The 24,814-nt window shown below is 45.5% G+C and overlaps 1 protein-coding gene across 1 annotated transcript; it reads left to right on the top strand.

Annotated features, from left to right (window-relative positions):
• The first annotated feature begins 10,164 nt into the window (after positions 1-10,164).
• LOC140411377 (probable G-protein coupled receptor 139) lies at positions 10,165-21,419 on the top strand. The gene is made up of 2 exons (XM_072500494.1): positions 10,165-10,231; positions 20,515-21,419. Exons 1-2 carry the CDS (start codon positions 10,165-10,167, stop codon positions 21,417-21,419), a joined length of 972 nt encoding a protein of 323 aa, XP_072356595.1.
• Positions 21,420-24,814: the final 3,395 nt, after the last annotated feature.

Below are 24,814 nucleotides of genomic sequence, written 5' to 3' on the forward strand. Positions count from 1 at the left end.
GCCTCAGCTTCGGCCATCTGTTGTTCCTCCTTCCTGTTATTTCTTTCTCGCTTTCACATCGCTGTGCTTGTTCTGGACGTTGTCGTTTCCTGCGCGCTCCCCCCAGTTTGTGTTCCCTCCACTTTCCTCCCTCTGGCTCCCCTCTCTTGTTCTGCTTCCCTCGTCCTCCCTCCCTCCCTGCCCCCCCCCCCCCCCCCCACTCCTCCCCGCCTCTTCCCTACCCACCTTATCCCCCCTCTCCTCCACCCCCTTCTTCTTTGCTACTCCCCTTTCTTTCCTACTGGGGTTGGCTACTGCCTCTTGCTCCACCCTCCCTCGCTCCTCCCTCCCTTCCCTCTCTTCTATCATGTCCTGCACCTGGAGACTAATGAATAGAGGCACAGTTTCCGTCATTATTTAAGATAACATTTAAAAAAACAAATTGATAAAATACACTGCAGGGACTTTGAGGCATGCTTAGAAATTTGGATCTATTAGCTCAATGGGTAGAAAATTACGATCCGTACTGCTAGGCCCCACGTGTCTTTGCCCTGTTTCAACACTTAAATATTTGAATGACCAGTTGATATAGATAGTAATTATTTATAAAACAAAATGTTTAATTTCACAGTAATTGACTAAATTCCTACAATCTCCACCATTACACGCTGTTCAGAATAATGTGTCCCATTCCATTCATTTAGTCAAACATGGGGATTGACTTTGATGGGCAGACTAGTAAGTGCAATATTCGCAAGAACATCCTGCAACAGATTGCTTCAACAATACAGTGTACATTGTCAATAAAAGAACCTGATCTTTTTTTCAAATAATAATAGATTTTTACAGCATGGAAAGAGGCCTTGGGCCCATCGTGACGGTGCCAGTAATCAAAGACCTGTCCATTCCAACCACATTCTGCAGCATTTTGTCTGTAACTTTGTGTGCGATGGTGTTTCAAGTATACCTCTAAATATACCTTATGTGTTGTGATGGTTCCTGTCTCTACCAATCTTACGCGCAGTGAGTTCCAAGTTCAAACCACTAGTAGAAAACCCCTTTCCTCGTATCCTTCCTAACTCTCCTGCCTCGTGGGTTAAATCTGTGCCACCAGTTATTGACCCTCCCCTACTGAGGGAACACGTTTCTTCCTATCCACCCAATCTATGTCGCTCAAAATGTTGTACATCTCGATGAGATCCCACCCACCCTTCCCCCAGCTGTCTTTGCGCGAAGGAAAACAACACTAGCCTAACCAGCTCAGGCAACAGACCAGCGAATCTCTTCTGTACCCTTCCTAGTGCCATCCCACTCTGCTATACATTCTACTATCTACACTGTAATGCAGTTTATGTTTTACCGAGGTTCGACCTCACTGCTCTACACTTGATAAAGCAGGAATTGGTCATGTTCAGCCGTGTGAACGAAGAACAAAGTGTATAACAGCAAAGGAACAGGCCCAACTCGCCTGCACCTATCCAGATTCCTTATTTAGACCTACTACATATTGCCCAAATGATTTGTATCCCACAATTCCCCACCCGTTCATGGGTCTACCACAATGCACCTTAAACGTTGCTATAGTGCCTGCCTACACCCCCTCCACTGACAACGCATTCCATGAACCCACCACCCACTGCATGAAAAACGTTCCCTGCACATTTCCCCTAAATGTACCGCTCTGACCTTGAACCTGCACCCACTTGCAATTGAGTCTTACACCCTTGTAATAAGCTTCTGACTATTCACCCAGTCAACACCTCTCGTAATTCTGTAGACCTCAATCAGGTCTCCCTTCAGCCTCTGTGTTTCCAACGAAAACAATCCGAGTTTATTCAACTTCTCCTCATCGCAAACGCACTCCAGACCAGGCAACAATCTGGTAAGCATTCTTTGCATTCTCTCCAAAGCATCCACGTCATTCTGGTAGTGGCGACCAGAACTGCATGCAATATTTCAAATGTGGCTTAACCAAAGTTTTAGATGTCTGCAACATGACCTGCCAACTTTTGTACTCGATACCCTAGCTGATCAAGGCAAGTATGCCGTATGCCTTCTTGACCACCTTATCCAGCTGCATTGCTACTTTCATGGAACTATGAATGCTTCGATTCCTTTCCACATCAATGCTCCTAAGGGTTCCGCCATTTACTGCATAATTCACACCTGAATTTGATCTTCCAAATGCATCACCTCACATTTGTCCGGATTGAACACCATCTGCCCAACTCGCCAATCAATATATAGTCTTCTTTATTCTCTGACAGTCCCCTTTACAATCTGCAACCCCACCTACCTTAGTGTCATCTGCAAACTTGCTGATCAGACCTTCGAATTTTTCCTCCAGATCATTTATATGTATTCCAAACACCAATGGCCCGAGTACTGATCCTTGTGGAACACCACAAGGTGGTTGCAGATAGAAGCTTCAGGGATGTAGTTACTCCGAAGAATATAGATAGATGGGTGACGGTGAGAGGGGCTGGGAGGAAGCAGCTTTGGATATTGTTGGGGGGACGACTTACCAGGAGTAAGCCACAGGGTACAGGTCTCTGGCACAGAGACTGTCCCTGTTGCTCAGAAGGGAAGGGGTAGAGGAGTAAAGCATTAGTCATTGGAGACTCCATAGTTAGGGGGATAGATAGGAGATTCTGTGGGAATGAGAGAGACTCGCGGTTGGTGTGTTGCCTCCCAGGTGCCAGGGTCCGTGATGTCTCGGATCGTGTTTTCGGGATCCTTAAGGGGAAGGGGGAGCAGCCCCAATTCGTGGTCCACATAGGTACCAACGACATAGGTAGGAAAACGGATATGAATGTAATGTAGGAATTCAGGGAGCTAGTGTGGAAACTTAGATCTAGGACAAACAGAGTTATTATCTCTGGGTTGTTACCCGTGCCACGTGCTAGCGAGCTGAGGAATAGGGAGAGAGGAGTTGATCACGTGGCCACAGAGATGGTGCAGGAGGGAGGGTTTCAGATTTCTGGATAATTGGGGCTCATTCTGGGGTTGGTGGGACCTCTAACAACGGGATGGTCTACACCTGGAGCAGAGGGGTACCAATATCCTGGGGGGGGGGTGGAATTTGCTAATGCTCTTCGGGAGGGTTTAAACTAGTTCAGCAGGGGATTGGGAACCTGAATTGTAGCTCCAGTATACAGGAGGGTGAGAGTAGTGAGGTCATGAGTAAGGTTTCAAAGTTGCAGGAGTGTACCGGCAGGCAGGAAGGGGGTTTAAAGTGTGTCTTCTTCAATGCCAGGAGCATCCGGAATAAGGTGGGTGAACTTGCAGCATGGGTTGGTACCTGGGACTTCGATGTTGTGGCCATTTCGGAGACATGGATAAAGCAGGGACAGGAATGTTTGTTGCAGGTGCCGGGGTTTAGATATTTCAGTAAGCTCAGGGAAGGTGGTAAAAGAGGGGGAGGGGTGGCATTGTTAGTCAAGGACAGTATTACGATGGCAGAAAGGACGTATGATGAGAATTCGTGTACTGAGGTAGTATCGGCTGAGGTTAGAAACAGGAAAGGAGAGGTCACCCAGTTTGGGTTTTTTTATAGGCCTCCGAAAAGTTCCAGAGATGTAGAGGAAAAGATTGCAAAGATGGTTCTGGAAAGGAGCGAAAGCGACAGGGTCGTTGTTATGGGACTTTAACTTTCCAAATATTGACTGGAAACGCTATAACTCGAGTACTTTAGATGGGTCCGTTTTTGTCCAATGTGTGCAGGAGGGTTTCCTGACACAGTATGTAGATAGGCCAACAAGAGGCGAGGCCATATTGGATTTGGTACTGGGTAATGAACTAGGACAGGTGTTAGATTTGGAGGTAGGTGAGCACTTTGGTGATAGTGACCACAATTCGATTACGTTTAATTTAGTGATGGAAAAGGAGAGGTATATACTGCAGGGCAAGAGTTATATCTGGGGGAAAGGTAATTATGATACGATGAGGCAAGACTTAGGATACATCGGATGGAGAGGAAAACTGCAAGGGATGGGCACAATGGAAATGTGGAGCTTGTTCAAGGAACAGCCACTGCGTGTCCTAGATATGTATGCACCTGTCAGGCAGGGAGGAAGTGGTCGAGCGAGGGTGCCATAGTTTACTAAAGTAGCCGGAACACTTGTCAAGAGGAAGAAGGAGGCTTATATAAAGATTAGACATGAACGTTCAGTTAGGGCGCTCGAGAGTTACAAGTTAGCTAGGAAGGACCTAAAGAGAGAGCTAAGAAGAGCCAGGAGGGGACATGAGAAGTCTTTGGCAGGTAGGATCAAGGATAACATTAAAGCTTTCAATAGATATGTCAGGAATAAAAGAATGACTAGGGTAAGAGTAGGGCCAGTCAAGGACAGTAGTAGGAAGTTGTGCGTGGAGTCCGAAGAGATAGGAGAGGTACTAAATGAATATTTTTCTTCAGTTTTCACACAGGAAAAAAACAATGTTGTCGAGGAGAATACTGAGATTCAGGCTACTAGACTAGAAGGGCTTGAGGTTTATAAGGAGGAAGTGTTAGCAATTCTGGAAAGTGTGAAAATAGATAAGTCCCCTGGGCCGGATGGGATTTATCCTAGGATTCTTTGGGAAAATAGGGAGGAGATTGCTGAGCCTTTGGCTTTGATCTTTAAGTCATCTTTGTCTACAGGAATAGTGCCAGAAGACTGGAGGATAGCAAACGTTGTCCCCTTGTTCAAGAAGGGGAGTAGAGACAACCCCGGTAAATATAGACCAGTGAGCCTTACTCCTGTTGTGGGCAAAGTCTTGGAAAGATTTATAAGAGATAGGCTGTATAATCATCTGGAAAGGAATAATTTGATTAGAGATAGTCAACACGGTTTTGTGAAGGGTAGGTCGTGCTCACAAACCTTATTGAGTTCTTTGAGAAGGTGACCAAACAGGTGGATGAGGGTAAAGCAGTTGATGTGGTGTATATGGATTTCAGTAAAGCGTTTGATAAGGTTCCCCACGGTAGGCTACTGAAGAAAACACGGAGGCATGGGATTCAGGGTAATTTAGCAGTTTGGATCAGAAATTGGCTAGCTGGAAGAAGACAAAGGGTGGTGGTTGATGCCAAATGTTCAGACTGGAGTGTAGTTACTAGTGGTGTACCACAAGGATCTGTTTTGGGGCCACTGCTGTTTGTCATTTTTATAAATGACCTGGAGGAGGGCGTAGAAGGATGGTTGAATAAATTTGCAGATGACATTAAAGTCGGTGGAGTTGTGGACAGTGCGGAAGGATGTTACAAGTTGCAGAGGGACATAGATAAGCTGCAGCGCTGGGCTGAGAGGTGGCAAATGGAGTTTAATGCAGAAAAGTGTGACATGATTCATTTTGGTAGGGATAACAGGAAGACAGAGTACTGGGCTAATGGTAAGATTCTTGGTAGTGTGGATGAGCAGAGAGATCTCGGTGTCCATGTACATAGATCCCTGAAAGTTGCCACCCAGCTTGAGAGGGTTATTAAGGAGGCGTACGGTGTGTTAGCTTTTATTGGTCGAGGGATTGTGTTTCGGAGCCATGAGGTCATGTTGCAGCTGTACAAAACTCTGGTGCAGCTGCATTTGGAGTATTGCGTGCAATTCTGGTCACCGCATTATAGGAAGGATGTGGAAGCATTGTCATAGAAATTATCATAGAAATTACAGTGCAGAAGGAGGCCATTCGACCCATCGAGTCTGCACCGGCTCTTGGAAAGAGCATCCTACCCAAGGTCAACACCTCCATCCTTGCCCCATAACCCAGTAGCCCCACCCAACACTAAGGGAAATTTTGGACACTAAGGGCAATTTAGCATGGCCAATCCACCTACCCTGCACATCTATGGACTGCGGGAGGAAACCGGAGCACCCGGAGGAAACCCACGCAGACACGGGGAGAATGTGCAGACTCCACACAGACAGTGACCCAAGCCGGGAATCAAACCTGGGACGCTGGAGCTGTGAAGCAATTGTGCTATCCACAATGCTACCGTGCTGCCAAATTGGAAAGGGTGCAGTGGAGATTTACCAGAATGTTGCCTGGTATGGAGGGAAGATCTTATGAGGAAAGGCTGAGGGACTTGAGGCTGTTTTCGTTAGAGAGAAGAATGTTAAGAGGTAACTTAATTGAGGCATACAAGATGATCAGAGGATTAGAAACGGTGGACAGTGAAAGCCTTTTTCCTCGGATGGTGATGTCTAGCACGAGGGGACATAGCTTTAAATTGAGGGGAGATAGATATAGGACAGATGTCAGAGGTAGGTTCTTTACTCAGAGAGTAGTAAGTACTGCCTGCAACAGTAGTGGACTCGCCAACACTAAGGGCATTCAAATGGTCATTGGATAGACATATGGACGATAAGGGAATAGTGTAGATGGGCTTTTGAGTGGTTTCACAGGTCGGCGCAACATCGAGGGCCGAAGGGCCTGTACTGCGCTGTAATGTTCTATAAACCACCAGTTACAGATATCCATTCTGAAAAACCTCCTTCCACTGCTACACTCTGTTTCCTGTTCCCAAGCCAATTATTTATCCATCTAGCTAGCACACCCGAATCCCATACGACTTTACCTTTTTTAAACATCTGCCATGATGTGCTTTTCTCTTTGTTTTCTTTTTTTGAAATATTCGATATCATTGTCGGTCTTGGTGGAACACCTGAGTAGAGGTGACAGCTCCTAAATAACAATTATTCTCGAAACATCTTGCAAACTGTACTGCTCCTTGACGATGCTGCAGGCCTAATAGCTATCAACATAGGAACAAACATAATAGGCAAATGTCTATATCTGTGAAATAATTTTCATTAGGGTAAGGAGCGGTTGTAATTCCGGAGGGGATGAGTTCTGTGCACGTCTTGTGGGGGGGGGGGGACCTCCCCCCTGCAGCATATTTGGTTTTGGGACCTCAGGTAAACCTGATGAAAACTTCAACTTATCCATCACCTAATTTTTAAAAATCGATTTGTATTGTTAGAATGGTTGATAGTGACGACAACATAATGCTCCTGCTTATGGTTTGACAGTAGGTTTGCAAATACTGGCGCCATGATAAAATCTCATGTGATGAACCAACTCGAAGGTGGGTGACCGCAATAAGCTGACTGCTTATAATCCGTTCCTAATATTACTGTCGGCAACCCTATTATACAGTTTCAATGATGATATAATTTGAAGACTGCTGCTGCGGAACGTACACCACTATTATTGCAGTGACCCTAAAGCAACATTGCTGACTATGATCATATTCAGCACTATTGATAATAAAGCTTCTCCAGCATTTTTGGATTAACGGTGCTCTCTCATCACAATAGTGTCCCTAATATAGTTTTATGTATGTTGACTGTGCCAGACCTTACTGTATTCACGGAAGCCCCTCCAATATAACTTCAATTGCGTTGACTGTATCTGGCATTACTGTCATCGCAATAGAGGATGACATAATTTTAATCATGTTGACTGTCCCTGATAATACTGTCAGAACAATAGTGTCTCAAATATAACTTTAGTTCTGTTGATTGTATCAGATGTTATTAATGTTGCTGCTGGGGAAAGAGGGGAGAAGGCGAAGGGGGCATGGAAGGGTGAATAGAACGAATGTGGTGTGGGAGAGGAATGAAACTGGGAAGGAAACATATTGGGAATGATGTTGTGACAGATGAAGAAGCATTGTGGTTTTGGGTGGGAGGGGAAGTAACCAAAAACCGAGGAAGTTTGGCAGTGAAAGAAAAATTTGTTGGGAATGAGCAAGAAAGTAGGCAGATACTGGATCCTTGCCCCAGGTAATTGGGCTGGGTGGGATGGCGTGGATCAGCTTCTGGGAGGGTGTCTTTCAATCCAAGGACTGAGGAACTGTCGACAAGCAAAATCCCGTGGCGTTTCCTTAGATAATAAGCCTTATCTGAATTTTACGGAATAAGCAAGGTACAAGCAGGTCAGTGCTTGTTCCCCTCAGAGTTAACGTCTACTTAAAAACACCAAAAAAAGAAATTCCGGTACGCAATAGATGGCGAAGTTCTGAATATTTTCAGAAAATACTCAGCAGGCCTGGAAACAGAAATAAATACAATGGTCCGTCACTCTGGTCATTGTAGAACATGGAAGGAGGGTCTGGACTGTTTATACTTTTCGATTTAAACCATTGAGGCTTGGAAACAATGTGCGGCATAAGAATGAAGACTGGGCCCTGTTGGTATCGGTCACGCTGCTGCTTTGCCACACTCAGCTCCCGAGATTCTTTGTTCAACTGAGTTTCTTCGGCACCACAGAAAAGCTAGGGAAACACACGTTGAGGATTATGTAATCCAGCATTGTTCCAATGCCTGAATTATTCTCTTCATCTATTAAGTATGAACGTATCTATGAGTTTGAGGCCTTACATTGATTTGAAGACTAATCTGAGGCCGCTGTTAGCATCACCTGATATATTATTTTGGATTGTTTCATTAGTTTCAGATAGTCATCCACTCGGAGTTTAGAAACTATGCATGTGGTAGGGTTAGTCTTGGTATTTATGGACTATTAGTTGGAGGTTCATGTCAGTTAGAGGGGTTGAATCAGTTGGCAGATCGGTGTCAGTTGCAGAGCCTGCAATGGAAGAACTGTCCGCATCGATTCAAGGATCTGTATCGGTTTGAGGTTCTTAATTTATTAGATAATGTGTATAAATTGGAAAACTTGCATTGATTGAAAGGTCTATGTGAGCTTCAGGAGCTATAATTATTGGCGTAATCATTTTGAGTGGAATGTGTACATCACATAAACATGCTGTTATCTGTTGTATTAATTTGAGCAATTGTACCAATTTGAAATGCTTATTAATTTTGATAGCGGGAACTAATCTTGGAAGAATTACTCCACACTCGGGTCTACTCCAAAGGCTAAAAGGTTTATTGATTAAGGCGGCGGGGAGTAAACCTTTGGTCAAAGCCAACCATCTCCCCGCAGAACAAAATAAAACATCATCCTTTATACATTTTACAAATAGTGAATAGCCCACCTCGGCTGGGTATGATCCAATCATTGTGATTATAAATTGCATACATTGATTATTGGATCCAATGAAATTGGCTATTTCATTGCATGATCAGCTCAAGAGAGTTCCGGGCTCATGCATGAAGTCCTGGAGCGAAATTCTCCATCCCGCCCCGCCACATTTCTGCCCCGACCCGCCGGCGGGATGCTCCGTCACACCGGCCGGTCAATGGGGTTTTCCCATTGTGGGGCAGCCCCACGCCGTCGGGAAACCCCCGGGCGCCGGCAAAACGGAGACTCCCGCCGGCGGGGAATGACGCCCCTGATGTCTACCAGACCCTCCTATCTCCTGTCCTTGCTTCATTGATGTACAATCTCCATAGTCATAACCTTGTTCCTGGCTGTAACCATCGTCCATATTCATAAACGTTGCCTGGAGGTTGGTGAGAAGAAATGTTTCTGCTTAACAAACTGTTTCTGTGTGATTCTGTGTGAATCTGACCTTGTAAAGAACGTGGCCAAGTTATTTGGCTAAGACCCATTATGCCTTGCGAATATTTAATTGCTAACATGGATTTATATACTTAATTATAATTATGCTGGAAGAATACACGTTTAATTGTTAGTTATTGCTGCAGATCCCTCTGCTCAGGTAATACACTTTAACCGTTTCATTCTTGGAATCTGTATATAATTGATGGTTTTTTAAAACCTAATTATCTGAACACTGCAATCTATAGTGCAAATTATCCCACTTTATCATTAACTGGATCCCCAAATTTAAGAGAGCCAAAATGCCCGAGAGTGTTGTCGAACAGACCTGCGAAAGAGTATATTAATGATAATTTACTTCTTGAGTGTTCACAGACTAGTGAAGGCCATCACTGGAACACAATGAGATTTAAAGTCGGGACTGATAGTGGTTTTCTAGATAGGACCATATCTGAGAGAATACAGCTGCTAAATATATCTGTTAATGATTGCGAAAGTAATTGTCAGTCTTTGCAGCTTGCTCAATCTATGGCAGCAGCAAATATTATTTTTCACAGCAGGGATTTCATACACTGTCGGAGTATACTTGTTCATAACACTTTATTTAACTGGATGATTTTGAAATCTCATTATGTCTGACGTAGTCCCACAGGCTATAAATGAAAGGCTTTGGGAATGTATCACTTCAGAGTGTAATGCAGCGATTCCTTACAGAAGGAAAGGACACAACACTTCATACTGAAGATGCTTCCTCCAATTCATATGACAGAGAAAATATTCTACATCATCGTTGCTCTGATTGGTGTTCCTGGTAAGTTAGTATAACCATTGAAGTTGTGTAATTCTGCGAGTGAGATATTTTCTGATGTTATTTTAGAACTCATAACGTTACATGCTGATCTAGGTCTCGCAGATATCCAGACACCGGATCAGTGATAGCATTTTGTTAAGTAAGGCATTCGCCGTTGTTCCTACATGTGTTGATCTATATAAATGACTCTGTTGACGTCTTATGGTCAAGGTAAATGATTAATTTAAACAATCCATTACAGCACCGCAATCTGTCATCCAAAATTATTGCTGGAAATTTATGGCCAAGATAATTTAAATGAGTGTGCTTAACTACGAATAGGCCCCAGTGACCATATATTACTCGGAGTATTTGTCAGTATGGTATTATATTTATTGTGGCACCCTCCGTAGAGTGGAATGCCTCATCAGAATCATTATGAATTACTGTGAGTATCTGTTGTTGTAAAATTGTACTGAGTGAATGTTACTCAGCAGACTGGAATATCTGAGCCCTATAAATGTATGTAGAACTGGGAGTAACTGTCAACGTTAAATTCTACTGTCCGTGGGTCAACGAAAGTGGGATAAGTTGAATCAATTCATAAATTAAAATATTTGGTGAGTGATCTCTCAGTTCCTTGGAGCTGCCTCTATGTTTTGCCAATTCGTTGAATGAATAGAGGAATACATTTGCTGTTTGTTGAAGTTTTCTTTCATAAGGATTGCAAAGGGTAGAAGTTTCGATATTTCTCTTCTTTCTATTAAAGAGCTTCAAGACAAACAAATATAATCTTGTTCCTGACTTGTAAACATCCCGGCAAGACTGTTGCAGCATTACAATTCTCTTTGTGGTCTTCCTTTCACTTATATCCTTCTAGAGATGATCTCCAATGCTTTGGTTGGATGTTGTGCGTCTTGTTATCCTGTGTAACCTACTGTTATAAATGACCTTCTCCTGGACCCCGAAATAAACTCCGCAATCCCATTCAGGCACTTATTTTCCAAGGAGTATTTGCGAAATTGATTGTTTCGATCAAAGCTCAACCCTGGAAGCTTAGCTTAGAGAAATACATTGATTAATAAATTGTTCACTGTGTTAGTTGACTCTCTATTGTAAATACATTATCCAGATGTGTTCTCTTCTTCCTCTGTTACCACCTGACTGCAAATATGAACTCGTCGATACATTTTAAGTTGTTTTCTTATTCATATTCCTCATTACTCATGGAAATTGTAAAAACCAATAACCATGCACTGATCTTTGTGGAATGGCACTTTGCGCTTTCCACCAATCCGAGTAAATCTCATTAAGACCTACACCCTGTTTTCTGTTTCATTTATTTAGCTAGCTTGCTGTCCATTCTGCCCCTTGTCCCATGCCTTCACTTTCTCTGACATTAGCCATGATGCTGTTATTTTGGAGCCAGCGCAGACCTTCAGAAAATCAAAGTTTGCCACTAATCTAATAGATCTAATTAATCTTATCTGCAATTTCTGATATTTATTCAAATAATTCAATGACGTTAGCCAAGTATAAACTTTATTTCAGACATTTTGTTGATTGCTCTTTATCATAATTAGTGTTTTTAGATGTGTTGTATTATATTTTTTAGTAAGTTATCTTGCCTAACTCTGACATTGTGTTAACTGACCTCTCTTTCTTTGGACTTGTTCAATATTGTCTTTGATTACTGTGTCAAATATCTGCTTCAAATGTATTGAGTTTCTGGTTTGGATTTATTCACTATTATTTGACACTTACGTTTCTCCACTCAGAATTCCCTTTCCCTTCTTCAATCTCTAAACGCCAATTCACTGATTCATCCTGTCCCGACTGTCACATTACATGGAAGGTTTCCTTCCTTCTGACCTAAGAGCTGTACTCCAGAAATCTAATTCCTTTATTGCCCATGTCAGTCTTTCTCTCTCCTCTGGAGTCTATTAAACCCCAACTTTAAGTGGAAATTGATGCTGTCTTGACTGACAGGCACTATGAGACCGTTTTCCCGCCGGGGCAGTCTGAGTTGGAATTGTTTAATTTAACTTCCGGTTGATTTCTGGTGGAAATTGTCTCTTCCTTAGCAGCTCGAGTCTGGGAATTTTAACCTTCCCAGTTTCCGCATCCCGATTTCTTCACTGGGACAAGGTTAAAAATTATACATTTGCGGAATACGGGTGTAAGCGGACGTATATCATCCACGCAAGCTGCCCCGCTGAGAGAGCCTTTATCTGTGCCAACTCTGCTGTCTTTTGGTGGTTTATGAATGTGTTGGTGCCTGTTCCTTATTATGCTTTGTACTAAACATTTCAGTAACACTGGCCGGAATTCCTTTGGGATTTGCTTTTCACGCTGCCAACACACCCCAGCCTGCGGGTTTACCAGCGGCTTGGGTTGGGTTCAATGGTAAATTCCATCGACAAGCACTGGGAAGATAGACTCTTGCCACCAGCGAATGGTGCGCCACCATGAAATGCGTGGCTGGGCAACTGGAGAATCCATTCAACTGTTCCTAATTTACACCACCCCATTACATGGTTCTCCTCTGACACTTTGCTTCCCTTCCTCGGCCTATCAACTTCAATTTCACAGAATTAATTTTTCACCAACACCGACTACAAGTTAACTGACTCCGAAGCTCCCTTCAACATATTTCATCGTTTCCCACTAGCTGGACAGTTTGTTTTCTGATATCTCCCAGTTACTTCACCTCCATTCCATGTGTTCCAGGGATGCTATCTTCCAATCACGTGCTTCCGAAAGTTCATCATTCTTTCTCATCCCAGATTCCCCTCCATGATGGTTACTGGATGCTGGACTTTTTCAGCCCAATTCCCTTGGTACAAGTTTCACCCCTTTCGCTCCAGTGAGAATTCTTAGCTTACTTTTAGTTCACCAGCCTCCTTCAACGCATAATGCTCCATCTTTATTGCCAGATGCATCGAGGTTCACCATCAACAGTTTATTTCTCTCCGGCGCCCGTCCTGCCACCCATTCTAGTACCTTCAGTGGGGTATGATGTTGAAATGAGTCTGATCCTGAGGGGTTCTGATCTAGACGGGAATTAATACTGAGGTGAGGGGCGTTGGAGCGAGGGTTGAGGTGTCGGAAGGTGCGATACTATAGGGATGTCTGATGTATATCAGTTTTGAACATGTGTTAAATTATGATAAAGATGTAACTAATCGAGTTGGCAAGATATTTCAAGATGGCATTTTTCTACATATTTCCAAACTGAAGAACGATTGTCTGATTCATTCATTTGAAATGTTAGATTAATTATGCATTTGTCAATTATTGCATATGCGAGGGTCAACTCAATTAACTCAGTCATCTACTAATCGTCTTCGGACTAATTTAGAATAACTAAGGCTCTTTTGCTTAACCAAATAGTGGACTCTAAAACTATCAGGACAGAATTACATTTTTACATTCTTACCTAACAACTGATAATATAATCTCATGAGAAATGCCTCTGTAACTGTTGTATTACATTATATTAAATGCACTGAATGAACGTTTATTGCCTCGTTCTGCTTAAACTATTCAATTTAACGCAATTTCTGCTCCTTTTTGTCTTCCTGTGCAAGTAGAAGAAGTGGAACTCCGGTCACTTCACTTCCCTCCTTTTCACATTCCGGGATCATTCTAGGTGAAACAGTGAATTGCTTGAATGAACTACAATTCTACATCGGTATAGTGTGAGCTCAATCGCATCTCCTGCTCATTGAGATAGGACCACACACAGAATCCATTCAGTATGCAGACGTAATGCTCCGCTTCCAATCACTTCTCACTTGAAATCTGCATCCTCACTCCTACTCTCCCCTCTCTCTCGTCAACCTACCACGCTCTTCCACCGAGGTTCAATTAACAATGCCACTCATTTTTATAATTAAACGATTTATTCCCCTCCTGTCCCATTTAACACTGTGATTAAAAGCTAGAGATTATAGCCACAGTTCTAATGTTTTGTGGCAGCCTTCTTGTAATAGGAGATGGTTCCGCTTAATCGCTGGGAATGGATGGAATGCGGGCTGACGTTTTGTATGATGACGTCAGCAATTGACCCACAGTTAACAGACGTGTCTCCTCCTCTTCTCTCTCCACTCCGCGGGGTTTCCAGCCATTCGCCGCCATTGTTCCGGGCAATTGGCGCTTCCTCCTCCTTTCCATGTTTCCTCACATTTCCAGCTCTGTTATTCTGGTATAAACATTTGCATTTCGACTGCAGACGGTGCCTGGGTCCAAACGACGAACGTGAGCAATGTCGCTGTCATAAGAAGGACTGGGCGGCTGACTGCTTCAAGAACAGCTTGCCGATCAGATCCCCCAGGTGTCTGGCCCCTTACAGAAAATCCGATCCCGTAGTCGGAGAGAGACGGGATTCCATTCCAGAGAATCTGGGAAGGGGATGCTAATGATAAGGGGGTTATGTTCGTAAGGTGGCTTTACCCGAATTGATCAAATACTGATACTGTGAGTTGGGGGGGGGGGGGGGGGGAGAAAGTCTGATCTCGAGGGCATTTGAAATAATGATGGGGGCCGAAGGGTGTGTTATTCTGAGGTAATCTCCATCTGATCGGGGTGTGCTCCTGAATTCTGTCTGTTACGAACGTCGTATTACCCCAATAGAGGTTTGTCTGGTCCTTGGGATGCTTTGGTGCTGAGAAGGGTCTGTTCCTGAGAGGGGCGCCTGCTACTGGGAGTGGTGTTATGTAGTGAGGGGCTAAGGGGTATTGTCCTCAATGGTTCGAGGGGTGTCTGATACTATGGAGATGGGCACTATTACTGAAAGGAAGTCTGTTCCTGTGCTGTGTCTGTACTGAGGACACGGGTGACTGATGTTGATAGGGATAGATGATTGTGACGGTGCTTCCTGGTGCCGAGGTGCTGTCTGATGCCGAGTCCTAGTCTCTTCTCCGAGAGGAGTGTTGATCCTAAGAGGGAGGTAGATGTAACCTTTAATGGGTTCTGGTCATGGGGATGGAATGATCCGATCTTCTCGGGTCTCATCCCGGGTGCATTCCGCTTTGAGGAAACGTGCATTTCTGCTAGTGTGTCTGAACCGGAAATAGGTCTGTTCCTCGGAAACAAATAATCATAGTTCTGGTGAAATTACAGACAGGCTCCGAACCTATAATCATGCATTGCAACGGGACCAATCATTTAAAAAAAAACCAAATATTTTTATTGAAGTATTTGTAAAATTTTACAACAAAAACAGAAAAAGAACAATAAACATTAACATGGAGCAAAAATTGTTATTTCCCCAAACGACTCTGCCTTCACAGACATCCTAAAATAAAATCAAGACAACACTTAACCCCCCCCCCCCCCCTTGGAAAGCTGCTACTGCCTACATTTTAAATTTCCCCAAGAAAGTCGACGAACGACTGTCACCTCTGGGAGAACACTAACATTGATCCTCTTAAGGCAAACTTTATTTTCTCGAGGCTGAGAAACACAGCCATGTCGCTGACCCAGGTCTCGACACTCGGGGCTTACGAGTCCCTCCACATTAAAATGATCCGTCTCCGGGCTACCACTGAGGCAAAGGCCAGAACGCCGACCTCTTTCACAGCCTGAACTCCCAGGTCTTCTGACACCCCAAAGATCGCCACCTCTGGACTCGGCACCTTGGACATTGCCTTGGCAAACCCCTGCCAGAACCCTCCAAGCTTCGGGCATGCCCAAAACATACGGACATGGGTTGCTGGGCTTCCAGCACATCTCGCACATCTGTCTTCTACCCCGAAAAACTTGTTCATCGTCGCCGCCATCATGTGCACCCGCTGGACCAGCTTAAACTGGATTAAACTGGATTCCCATAACAGCCTCCCCGAACAGGCGCCGGAATGTGGCGACTAGGGGCTTTTCACAGTAACTTAATTGAAGCCTACTTGTGACAATAAGCAATTTTCATTTTCAACTAAGCCTAGCACATGACGAGGATGAATTGACCCTACATAGGGCTTCCGTCCACAGACCCGGCTCTAACTCTCCTCCTCCCATTTGCCCTTAAGTTCCTCCACCGGGGTTTCCTCCGCCTCCACCAGCTCCTGATAGATATCCGACTCCTTCCCCTCCCCCACCCAGGTACCGAAAACTACTCTATCCTGTATCCCCCGTGGTGGCAGGAGCGAGAAGGCCACCACCTGTTTCCTCAGAAAGGCCCACACTTGTAGGTACCTAAAGCCGTTCCCTGGGGGCAGTTTAAATTTGCCCTCCAGCGATTGCAGGCTGGGATAGCTCCCATCAATAAACAGGTCACCCATCCTTCTGATACCTGCCCTCTGCCAGCTCTGGAAACCACCATCCATCCTGCCCGGTAGGAAACTGTGGTTATTACATATCGGGGTCCAGACCGACGCTCCTTCCACCCTCTTGTGTCTCCTCCACTGCCCCCAGGTCTTCAGTGCCGCCACCACCATCGGACTTGTGGAGAAGAGGGCTGGCGAGAACGGCAAAGGTGCCGGTACCAGCGCTCTGAAACTGGTGCTTTTGCATGACGCCTCCTCCAACCGCTCGCATGCCGACCCCTCCCCTAATACCGACTTCTTGATCATGGTTATGTTGGCCGCCCAGTAGTAGTTGCAAAAGTTCAGCAGCGCCAGTCCACACTCTCCCCGACTGCGTTGCAGCAGCTCTCTCTTTGCTCGCGGGGTCTTATTCGCCCACACAAATCCCGAGATGATCTTATTAACCCACTTGAAAAAGACCTTAGGGATGAAGATGGGAAGGCACTGGAATACATATAGAAACCTGGGGAGGACCGTCATTTTCATGGTCTGAACCCTCCCCGCCAGTGCAAGCGGGAGCATGTCCCATCTTTTAAAGTCCCCTCCAATTTGTTCCACCAGCCGGGTCAGATTAAGCTCATGCAACGAATCCCATTTCCGGGCCACCTGTATTCCCAGATAATGAAAGTTCTTCTCTACCCCCCTCAGCGGCAGCTCTCTCAGTCTCTTCTCCTGTCCTTTAGCCTGGATCACAAACAACTCGCTCTTCCCCACGTTCAATTTATACCCCGAGAAACTGCCGAATTCCCTCAAGATCCGCATGACCTCCGCCATTCCCTTCAGTGGGTCCGAAATATACAAGTGGAGATCATCCACGTAGAGCGAGACCCGATGCTCCCCCCCCCCCCCCCACCCACCCCCCACCCCCCGCCCCCTCCCCGGACTAGCCCCTGCCAGTTCCTTGAAGCTTTCAACGCCATGGCCAGCGGCTCACTGGCTAGAACAAAAAATAACGGGGAGATGGACCACCCTTGCCTCATTCCCTGGTGCAATCTAAAATATCCCGACCTAAGCCGGTTCGTATGCACGCTTGCCACAGGTGCCTGGTACAGCAATCACACCCACCAGATAAAGCCCTCACGAAACCCAAACCTATCTAGTGCCTCCCACAGGTACTCCCACTCCACCTGATCGAAATCTATCTCTGCATTCATCGCTGCCACAACCACTGCTTCCTCTCTTTCCAAGGGCATCATAACAATATTTAATAGCCTCCGCACATTGGCATTAAGTTGCCTGCCTTTAACGAATCCAGTTTGGTCTTCCCCTATCAGTCCCGGGACACAGTCTTGTATCCTTGTGTCCAGGATCTTAGCCAATAGATTGGCATCCACATTTAGTAACGAGATTGGCCTGTAAGACCCACACTGTTCAGGTTCCTTGTCCCGTTTAAGAATGAATGAGATCGAGGCCTGTGACATTGTAAGGGGGAGGATTCCCTTCTCTCTCGCCTCAGTAAGGGTTCTCATCAGCAGTGGGCTCAAGACCTCTGAAAACTTTCTAAAGAATTCTACCGGAAAGCCATCTGGTCCCAGAGCTTTGCCCGACTGCATGCCCCCTATCCCCTTAATAATTTCTTCTATCTCTATCGGTGCCCTCAGCCCCTCCACCAGACCCTCCTCCACCCTTGGGAACCTCAACTGGTCCAGAAATTGCCTCATCTTTTCCACATCCGCCGGGGGTTCCGACTCATATAGTTTGCTGTAGAATTCCTTAAAAACTTGATTCACCCCCTCCGGGACTAAGGTCAAGTTACCCTCCTTATTCTTTACTCCCCCAATCTCCCTGGCCGCCTCTCTCTTCCTAAGCTGGTGCACCAGCATCCTGCTCACCTTCTCTCCATATTCATACACTGCCCCCTTATTCTTCCTCAGCTGTTCTACCGCTTTCCCTGTGGTCAACAATTCAAACTCCACCTGAAGCTTGTGTCGCTCCCTCAGGAGTCCCACATCCGGAGCCTCCGCATACTTCCTATCCACCCAAAGTATCTCCTCCACCAATCCCTCCCTATCCGCCCTTTTCCTCTTTTCTCGATGGGACCGGATCGATATTATTTCCCCTCTAATAACTGCCTTCAGGGCTTCCCAGACCGTCGCTGCTGATACCTCTCCCATGTCGTTTGTTTCCAAGTAGTTCTGGATATTCTTATTTCCCCATCGCAAACCACCTCATCTGCTAACCACCCAACATCTAGTCTCCACAGTGGACGCTGCCCTCTCTCCTCCCTAAGCCGCTAATCCACCAGTGCGGGGCATGGTCAAAGACTGTAATCGCCGAGTATTCCGTCCCTGTCACCTTCGGGATCAACGCCCTGCCCGGAACAAAAAAGTTAATACGGGAATAAACTTTGTGGACATGGGAGAAAAAGGAAACATCCTTTACCCTCGGCTGTGTAAACCTCCAGGGGTCCACGCCCCCCCCCCCCCCCCCCACATCTGCTCCATAAAGCCATTGGGCAACACGGTAGCACAAGTGGATAGCACTGTGGCTTCACAGCGCCAGGCTCCCAGGTTCGGTTCCCCGCTGGGTAACTATCTGTGCAGAGTCTGCACATTCTCCCTGTGTCTGCGTGGGTTTTCTCTGGGTTCTCCGGTTTCCTCCCACAGTCCAAAGATGTGCAGGTGAGGTGGATTGGCCATGATAAATTGCCCTTCGTGACCAAAAAGGTTAGGAGGGGTTATTGGGTTACGGGGATAGGGTGGGAGTGAGGGCTTACGTGGGTCGGTGCAGACTCGATGGGCCGAATGGCCTCCTTCTGCACTGTATGTTTTATGTTCTAACTCCCTTGCCGCCACCGGCACTCTTCCCTGTCCTGGATTTTGAGCGGTCCAATTCAGGTTCAATGACCGTATTAAAGTCCCCTCCCATGACCACGTTGTGTGGCTCACGGTCCGGGATTTTGCCTAGCACGCGCCTCATAAAATCCACGTCGTCCCAGTTGGGGGCGTAGACATTCACGAGCACCACTTGGACCCCCTCCAACTTCCCACTCACCATTATATACCTACCCCCTTTATCAGCCACAATTCTCCCAGCCTCAAATGCCACTCGCTTACTGATCAAAGTTGCTACCCCCCTGGTCTTCTAGTCCAGCCCTGAGTGGAACACCTGACTCATCCAACCCTTCCTTAATCTCATCTGGTCTGTGACCTTTAGATGTGTCTCCTGGAGCATTGCCACGTCCGCCTTTACTCCCTTTAACTGCTCTCTTCACTGGCCCATTCAGACCTCTCAAGTTCCACGTAATCAGCCCCCCCCCCCTTGCCGACTAGCCATCAGCCTTTTTAGGCCAGTCCCGAGCCCGCGCCCCCAGTTTGCCCGAGCACCCCCTTAAACAGCTGTCGCCCCGACCTCCCTTTTATACAACGGGACCTATCATAGTGTACAGCCGAAGTTGCAATGAGTCTGATCTTGGGTCTGGAGGATTTGGAGCAAGTGCCATCCTGGTGTGCCTCCGAAACAAGATAGGATATACTCCTGGGAATATTATACCTGGGAATGTTCCGAACCTGGGAACATCACACGATGTTGCTACTGGGGATTCCAGTGATCATGGAATTGGGTTCAATCATAAGTGTGCAGTCCAGACGAGAGTACAATCTCAAGTACGTGCCAATATTTGATGTGGTGGGGGGATGGTGGGTTGATGTTTCCGGTGTTGATCCTGTGTCCCTTTGTGTGGGGCGGAAGGTCTGATGGCGAATCCTAGCCAGTCAGAATTAAACCTGTAACACAGATTAAATCAGACACGCCTATCCCCATTAAAATATTCACATTGCCAGTCCACTAGTTGTCCAAACGATCCGTGCACTGACTCCTTTAAACCTCGAAGGGGTCATCTTGAAGTTGAGTTAGGAATATGGATGGGATTTTTTAATGCTGACCTCTGAAATGGCAATTATAACAGTTTTTGGTGGCAATTCATGTCCCTAATGATTGGGTCAGAATGTGCGAATGTTTATTCAGTAATTTCTCGTCTTTTCTCCATTTTCTCTCTGACAGTTGATTTGCTGGGAATTGTGATCCTGTCCCGTGGGAAGTGCGGCCTTTCAACCTGCACCACTTGCTACTTGGTAGCTATGGCAACGGCGGATCTGCTGGTCATTATCAGTCAGGTCATACTGAATAAAATCAGTTATTATTATTTCCCAGTGAGCTACTTGGACATCACCCCTGTTTGTCGTATTAAAGCTGTCATGGTTACTGCATCCATAGAGTGTTCCGTTTGGTTCACAGTCACTTTCTCTTTCGATCGATTTGTGGCTATTTGTTGCCAGAAATTGAAAATAAAATATTGCACCAAGAAAACGGCAATTTTGGTTATAGCAACAACAAGCATTTTGCTGTGCTTAATTAACTTACCCTACTACTTCACAAAAGAGCCTGCAGTGATCATCAGAAATGTACCTTGGGGCTGCAAACAAAAGCCAAGTACTTTTACTGATCACCGATGGATGGGATATAATTGGTTGCATAAGGTTTTGATGCCATTCCTCCCATTCATTTTAATTCTCTTATTTAATGCTTTGACGGTCAGACACATTTTAGTGGCCAGTCGAGTCCGTAAGGGACTGAGGGGTCAGAATAATGGAGCGAATCACAGTGACCCAGAGATGCAGAGCAGAAGGAAGTCTATGATTTTGCTCTTCGCCATATCTGGCAGCTTTATACTTCTGTGGTTTTTGTATGTGGTAAATTTCTTATATTACACCATCAGAGGATTAGTTTACCTCACGTATTCAGAATTTACCTTACAACAAGTCGGATTTCTGCTGGCAGATTTAAATTGCTGCACAAACACATTTATTTATGGGGTCACTCAATACAAATTCAGAGAGCAGGTCAAGAAGGCGGTGACATATCCGTTTGCATTAATGATTAAATTAATGAATAAACAAAACAACTGAGATGTGCCCGGAGGCGGGTCCCAGTGTGTCGAGTCCATGAATTGAACAGTTATCCGCAATCTTCCAATAGACACAAGGCAAAGAGCAGAGCATTTTCAAATAAGACGTGATGGCTGGAGAAGAGGAGCACAACTAATGAAGGAACTCCGCCTTGTGACTCATAGGCACGACAATTAATGAGAGTGAGTGACACTGGCCCCATCCAATCGCGATCTAAGCTCTTCTGCGGACAATGACCATAGCCAACTATAGATCTGAAGCCAGTAACTCAAACCTGCCTCAGCAGTTCAACCTCGCCAATGGAGGCAGCCATTTCAGTCAACCAGATGTTTCTCACCGCGACCAGGACCGAGCTCAGCCAATCAGAGAGCACCATCAGGTGCCCGATAATCACCGCCCCTTTTTTTGGAGATAAGCTAAGAACATAGAAACTGGAATAGCACATTCGGCCTTTGGAGCCTACACAGGCAGTCAATTTGATTATAGCTGATCATCGACCCCAATGCCCCGCATTATTTTCATATCCTTTGATGTCCTCCACGCACACCTCGATTTCTATCTTGAGCGTGTTCAATGATTGACCGTCCACCGCCCCATGAGGATAAGGTTCCAAGGAAGCACGGCAGATTGAGTGAAGCAATCCCCCTCAGCTCATTCTTAAATCGTTTTCTTTTTCTCAGAATATATCTCTTAGTTTTAGATTCGACAGCTCGGGTAAATATCTACACCCACCCTGAAAGCTTCCTTTGTCAATGGAGTGAGTCGACATCGAACGGAAGACACCTTTATTTAATCAGTGGCTTGGACCCGGTGACATTTCACCCTAAAAGTGAGTGCCACCTGTTTACATAGGACTACATCAGTCAATCAGAGCTTGACACAGTAATATATACAATGACGTCAGCTAATCAGGCATCCCCAGCCTCTTGAACGGAATAAAAATCAGTATGTTTTCACATGGTCTTGAGCTTTGTGGTCTCTGAGTGACAGCACGGCCGTAGTGTGTTGACAGTGCGATGGAGTTTAAGGTCAGGATGGCTCGCTTGTTGGGGAACATGCAGTGATGTTCCATGCACCTGTTGTCCTTGTCCTGCTAGATGTTGGCGTCTGGGGTTTAGTGTTTGTGATGACTTGCTGATATTTATTTTAATTCGTTCATGGGACATGGAGGTGGATGGGCGTTATCCCTCACTGCCCCTTGAGTCACGAGTCAACTACGACATTGCTGTGGGTCTGGAGTCACATGCAGGCCTCGCCAGGACCGCAAATTTCCTTCCGTAAAGGGCATTTGTGAACCGGATGGGTTTCTATGACAATCGACAATGGTTTTCTCGTCATCATTAGAATTTGTTTTAAAGTTCCACTATGTACATTGGCAGGATTTGAACCTCGTCCCGGAGCCTTGCTCTGGGTCTCCGGTTTATTCGTCCAGTGACAGTATCACTACGCCACCGCCCTGTAGGCCTTGCCCTGCTATATGTCGAGGTCTTGGGTTTGCAAGGTGCTCTTTGTGGCGCCATGCTGGTATGTTGCAGTGCAACTTATAGCTGGTGTAGACGACAGCCCCTGTACGTCCATCATGGTTGGATTGAATGTTGAAGCTGGTAGATGACGAGCTTTATTGTACTTGAATTTTGATAGTGTTGTTGGAGCATTACTCTACCAGGCAAGTGAAAAATATTCCATCGCACTTATGCCTTTCGATTTGTAGATGGTGGACTATCAAGAGGTGAGTTACTCTCTGCAGAATTCTCAATCTCTGACCTGCTCTTGTAGGTACAAGGTAAAAATGGCTTGTCTAGTTTAGTTTCTGGTTTAGTGGTAAACTCCAGAATGTTGATCGGGGTAATGCGATTGAATATCATGGGGGCATTTTTAGAATCTGTTGTTGGACATTGCCATTGCTGGGACTGTGTGTGGCACCGATATCACTTGCCACTTTTCAGCCTACACCTGAACGTTATCTAGGTTTTTCTGCATAAAGAAGCAAGCTTACTTTAGTTGGAAACGGTGCTGAACTTCGTGCAATCATTAGCGAACATCCCCACTTTTGACAGAGGGCGATGAATAATATAAGAGCTGAAGATATTTGTAGCTGTGAAGCCATCCTGGGTGATTGATGTCCTGAAACTTAAATGCGGCATAGAACTTGATCAATAAAATCACATGAACACTTGCACATAAGTCCAGGCTTTGAAACTGAACCTCATTTTTGATAAATTCGTTCAATCACAAGTTTGGTGGTTTAATTTACGCACTACTAGTGCCCTTAAAGGACTTTTATATTTGACATATAGCATTCTTACAAACCTTAAGGAGATATTGAGACACTAAATAGCTACACAATCATATTTATTAATTCAGATTGGAGAAACACTGGAGATAAATAATATCGAAAACACATGGTTGTGTGTTTGAAATCTGATTCATAGAACACATCGAATTGTTCGATTATCAAGATTAATCACGCATAAAGGACAAACACATTTAAAGTGAATTAACGGATGTGTCAGCCAATCAATGGGTTACAAGACTCGATTAACACCTAGACAATGAAGGTGTTTCACCTTCTCTAGGGGTTAAAAATCCCTTCCCCAAAGACAGCGATATTCAGACTGAAGGGTACATATTCGAACGAAGTAAACAAAAAGACAATTGGACAAATGAACACCCATCAGAAGTCGAGAATGTGTTATGAATGAGATCAACATATTCTGTGTTTCGGGTTATGTACTTGAATCAGAGAATCACAGAATGACTACAATTCAGAAGGAGGATAGTTAGGTGAGGAGGGAGTATGGTGCTCCTTTCATTTTGTTTCCGACATTTCCGCAAAGAGTGCGAAGAGAGCCAGGAGTTTACAGAAAGTGTAGCTGACTGGGAGCAGAATCGGAGGGCGGAGATCTAGTAAGTCCACAGAGCAGCTATATTCTGTCAGGTAAGAAGGGATGGAGGCTACGCCAGTTGCATGCTCCTCCAGTAGGATGTGGATGGTGAGGGATACCACCGGTGTCCCCGCTGACTATACCTGCGGGAAGTGCACCCAACTTCAGCTCCTCAAAGACCGTGTTAGGGAACTGGAGCTGAAGCTGGATGAACTTCGGATCATCCGGGAGGCAGAGGGGGTGATTGAGAAGAGTTACAAGGCGGTAACCACACCCAAGGTACAGGACAAGAATAGCTGGGTTACAGTCAGGGGGAAAAAAACAAACAGGCAGACAGTGCAGGGATCCCTCGTGGCCGTTCCCCTTCAAAACAAGTATACCATTTTGGATGCTGTTGGGGGGGGGGGGGATGACCTACCGGGGGAAGGCCCTAGCGGCCAGGTCTCTGGCACTGAGTCTGGCTCTGGGGCTCAGAAGGGAAGGGGGGAGAATAGAAAAGCAATAGTTGTA

The sequence above is a fragment of the Scyliorhinus torazame genome, chromosome 4 (assembly GCF_047496885.1).
Source record: "Scyliorhinus torazame isolate Kashiwa2021f chromosome 4, sScyTor2.1, whole genome shotgun sequence".
NCBI classification, from domain to species: domain Eukaryota; kingdom Metazoa; phylum Chordata; class Chondrichthyes; order Carcharhiniformes; family Scyliorhinidae; genus Scyliorhinus; species Scyliorhinus torazame.

What these genes read in the sequence shown, in the direction of transcription:
- LOC140411377 (XM_072500494.1), top strand. Translation starts at nt 10,165, where the DNA reads ATGCTTCCTCCAATTCATATGACAGAGAAAATATTCTACATCATCGTT. An exon ending in TGCTCTGATTGGTGTTCCTG is followed by an intron (nt 10,232 to 20,514) that starts GTAAGTTAGTAT and finishes TCTCTCTGACAG; the next exon opens with TTGATTTGCTGGGAATTGTG.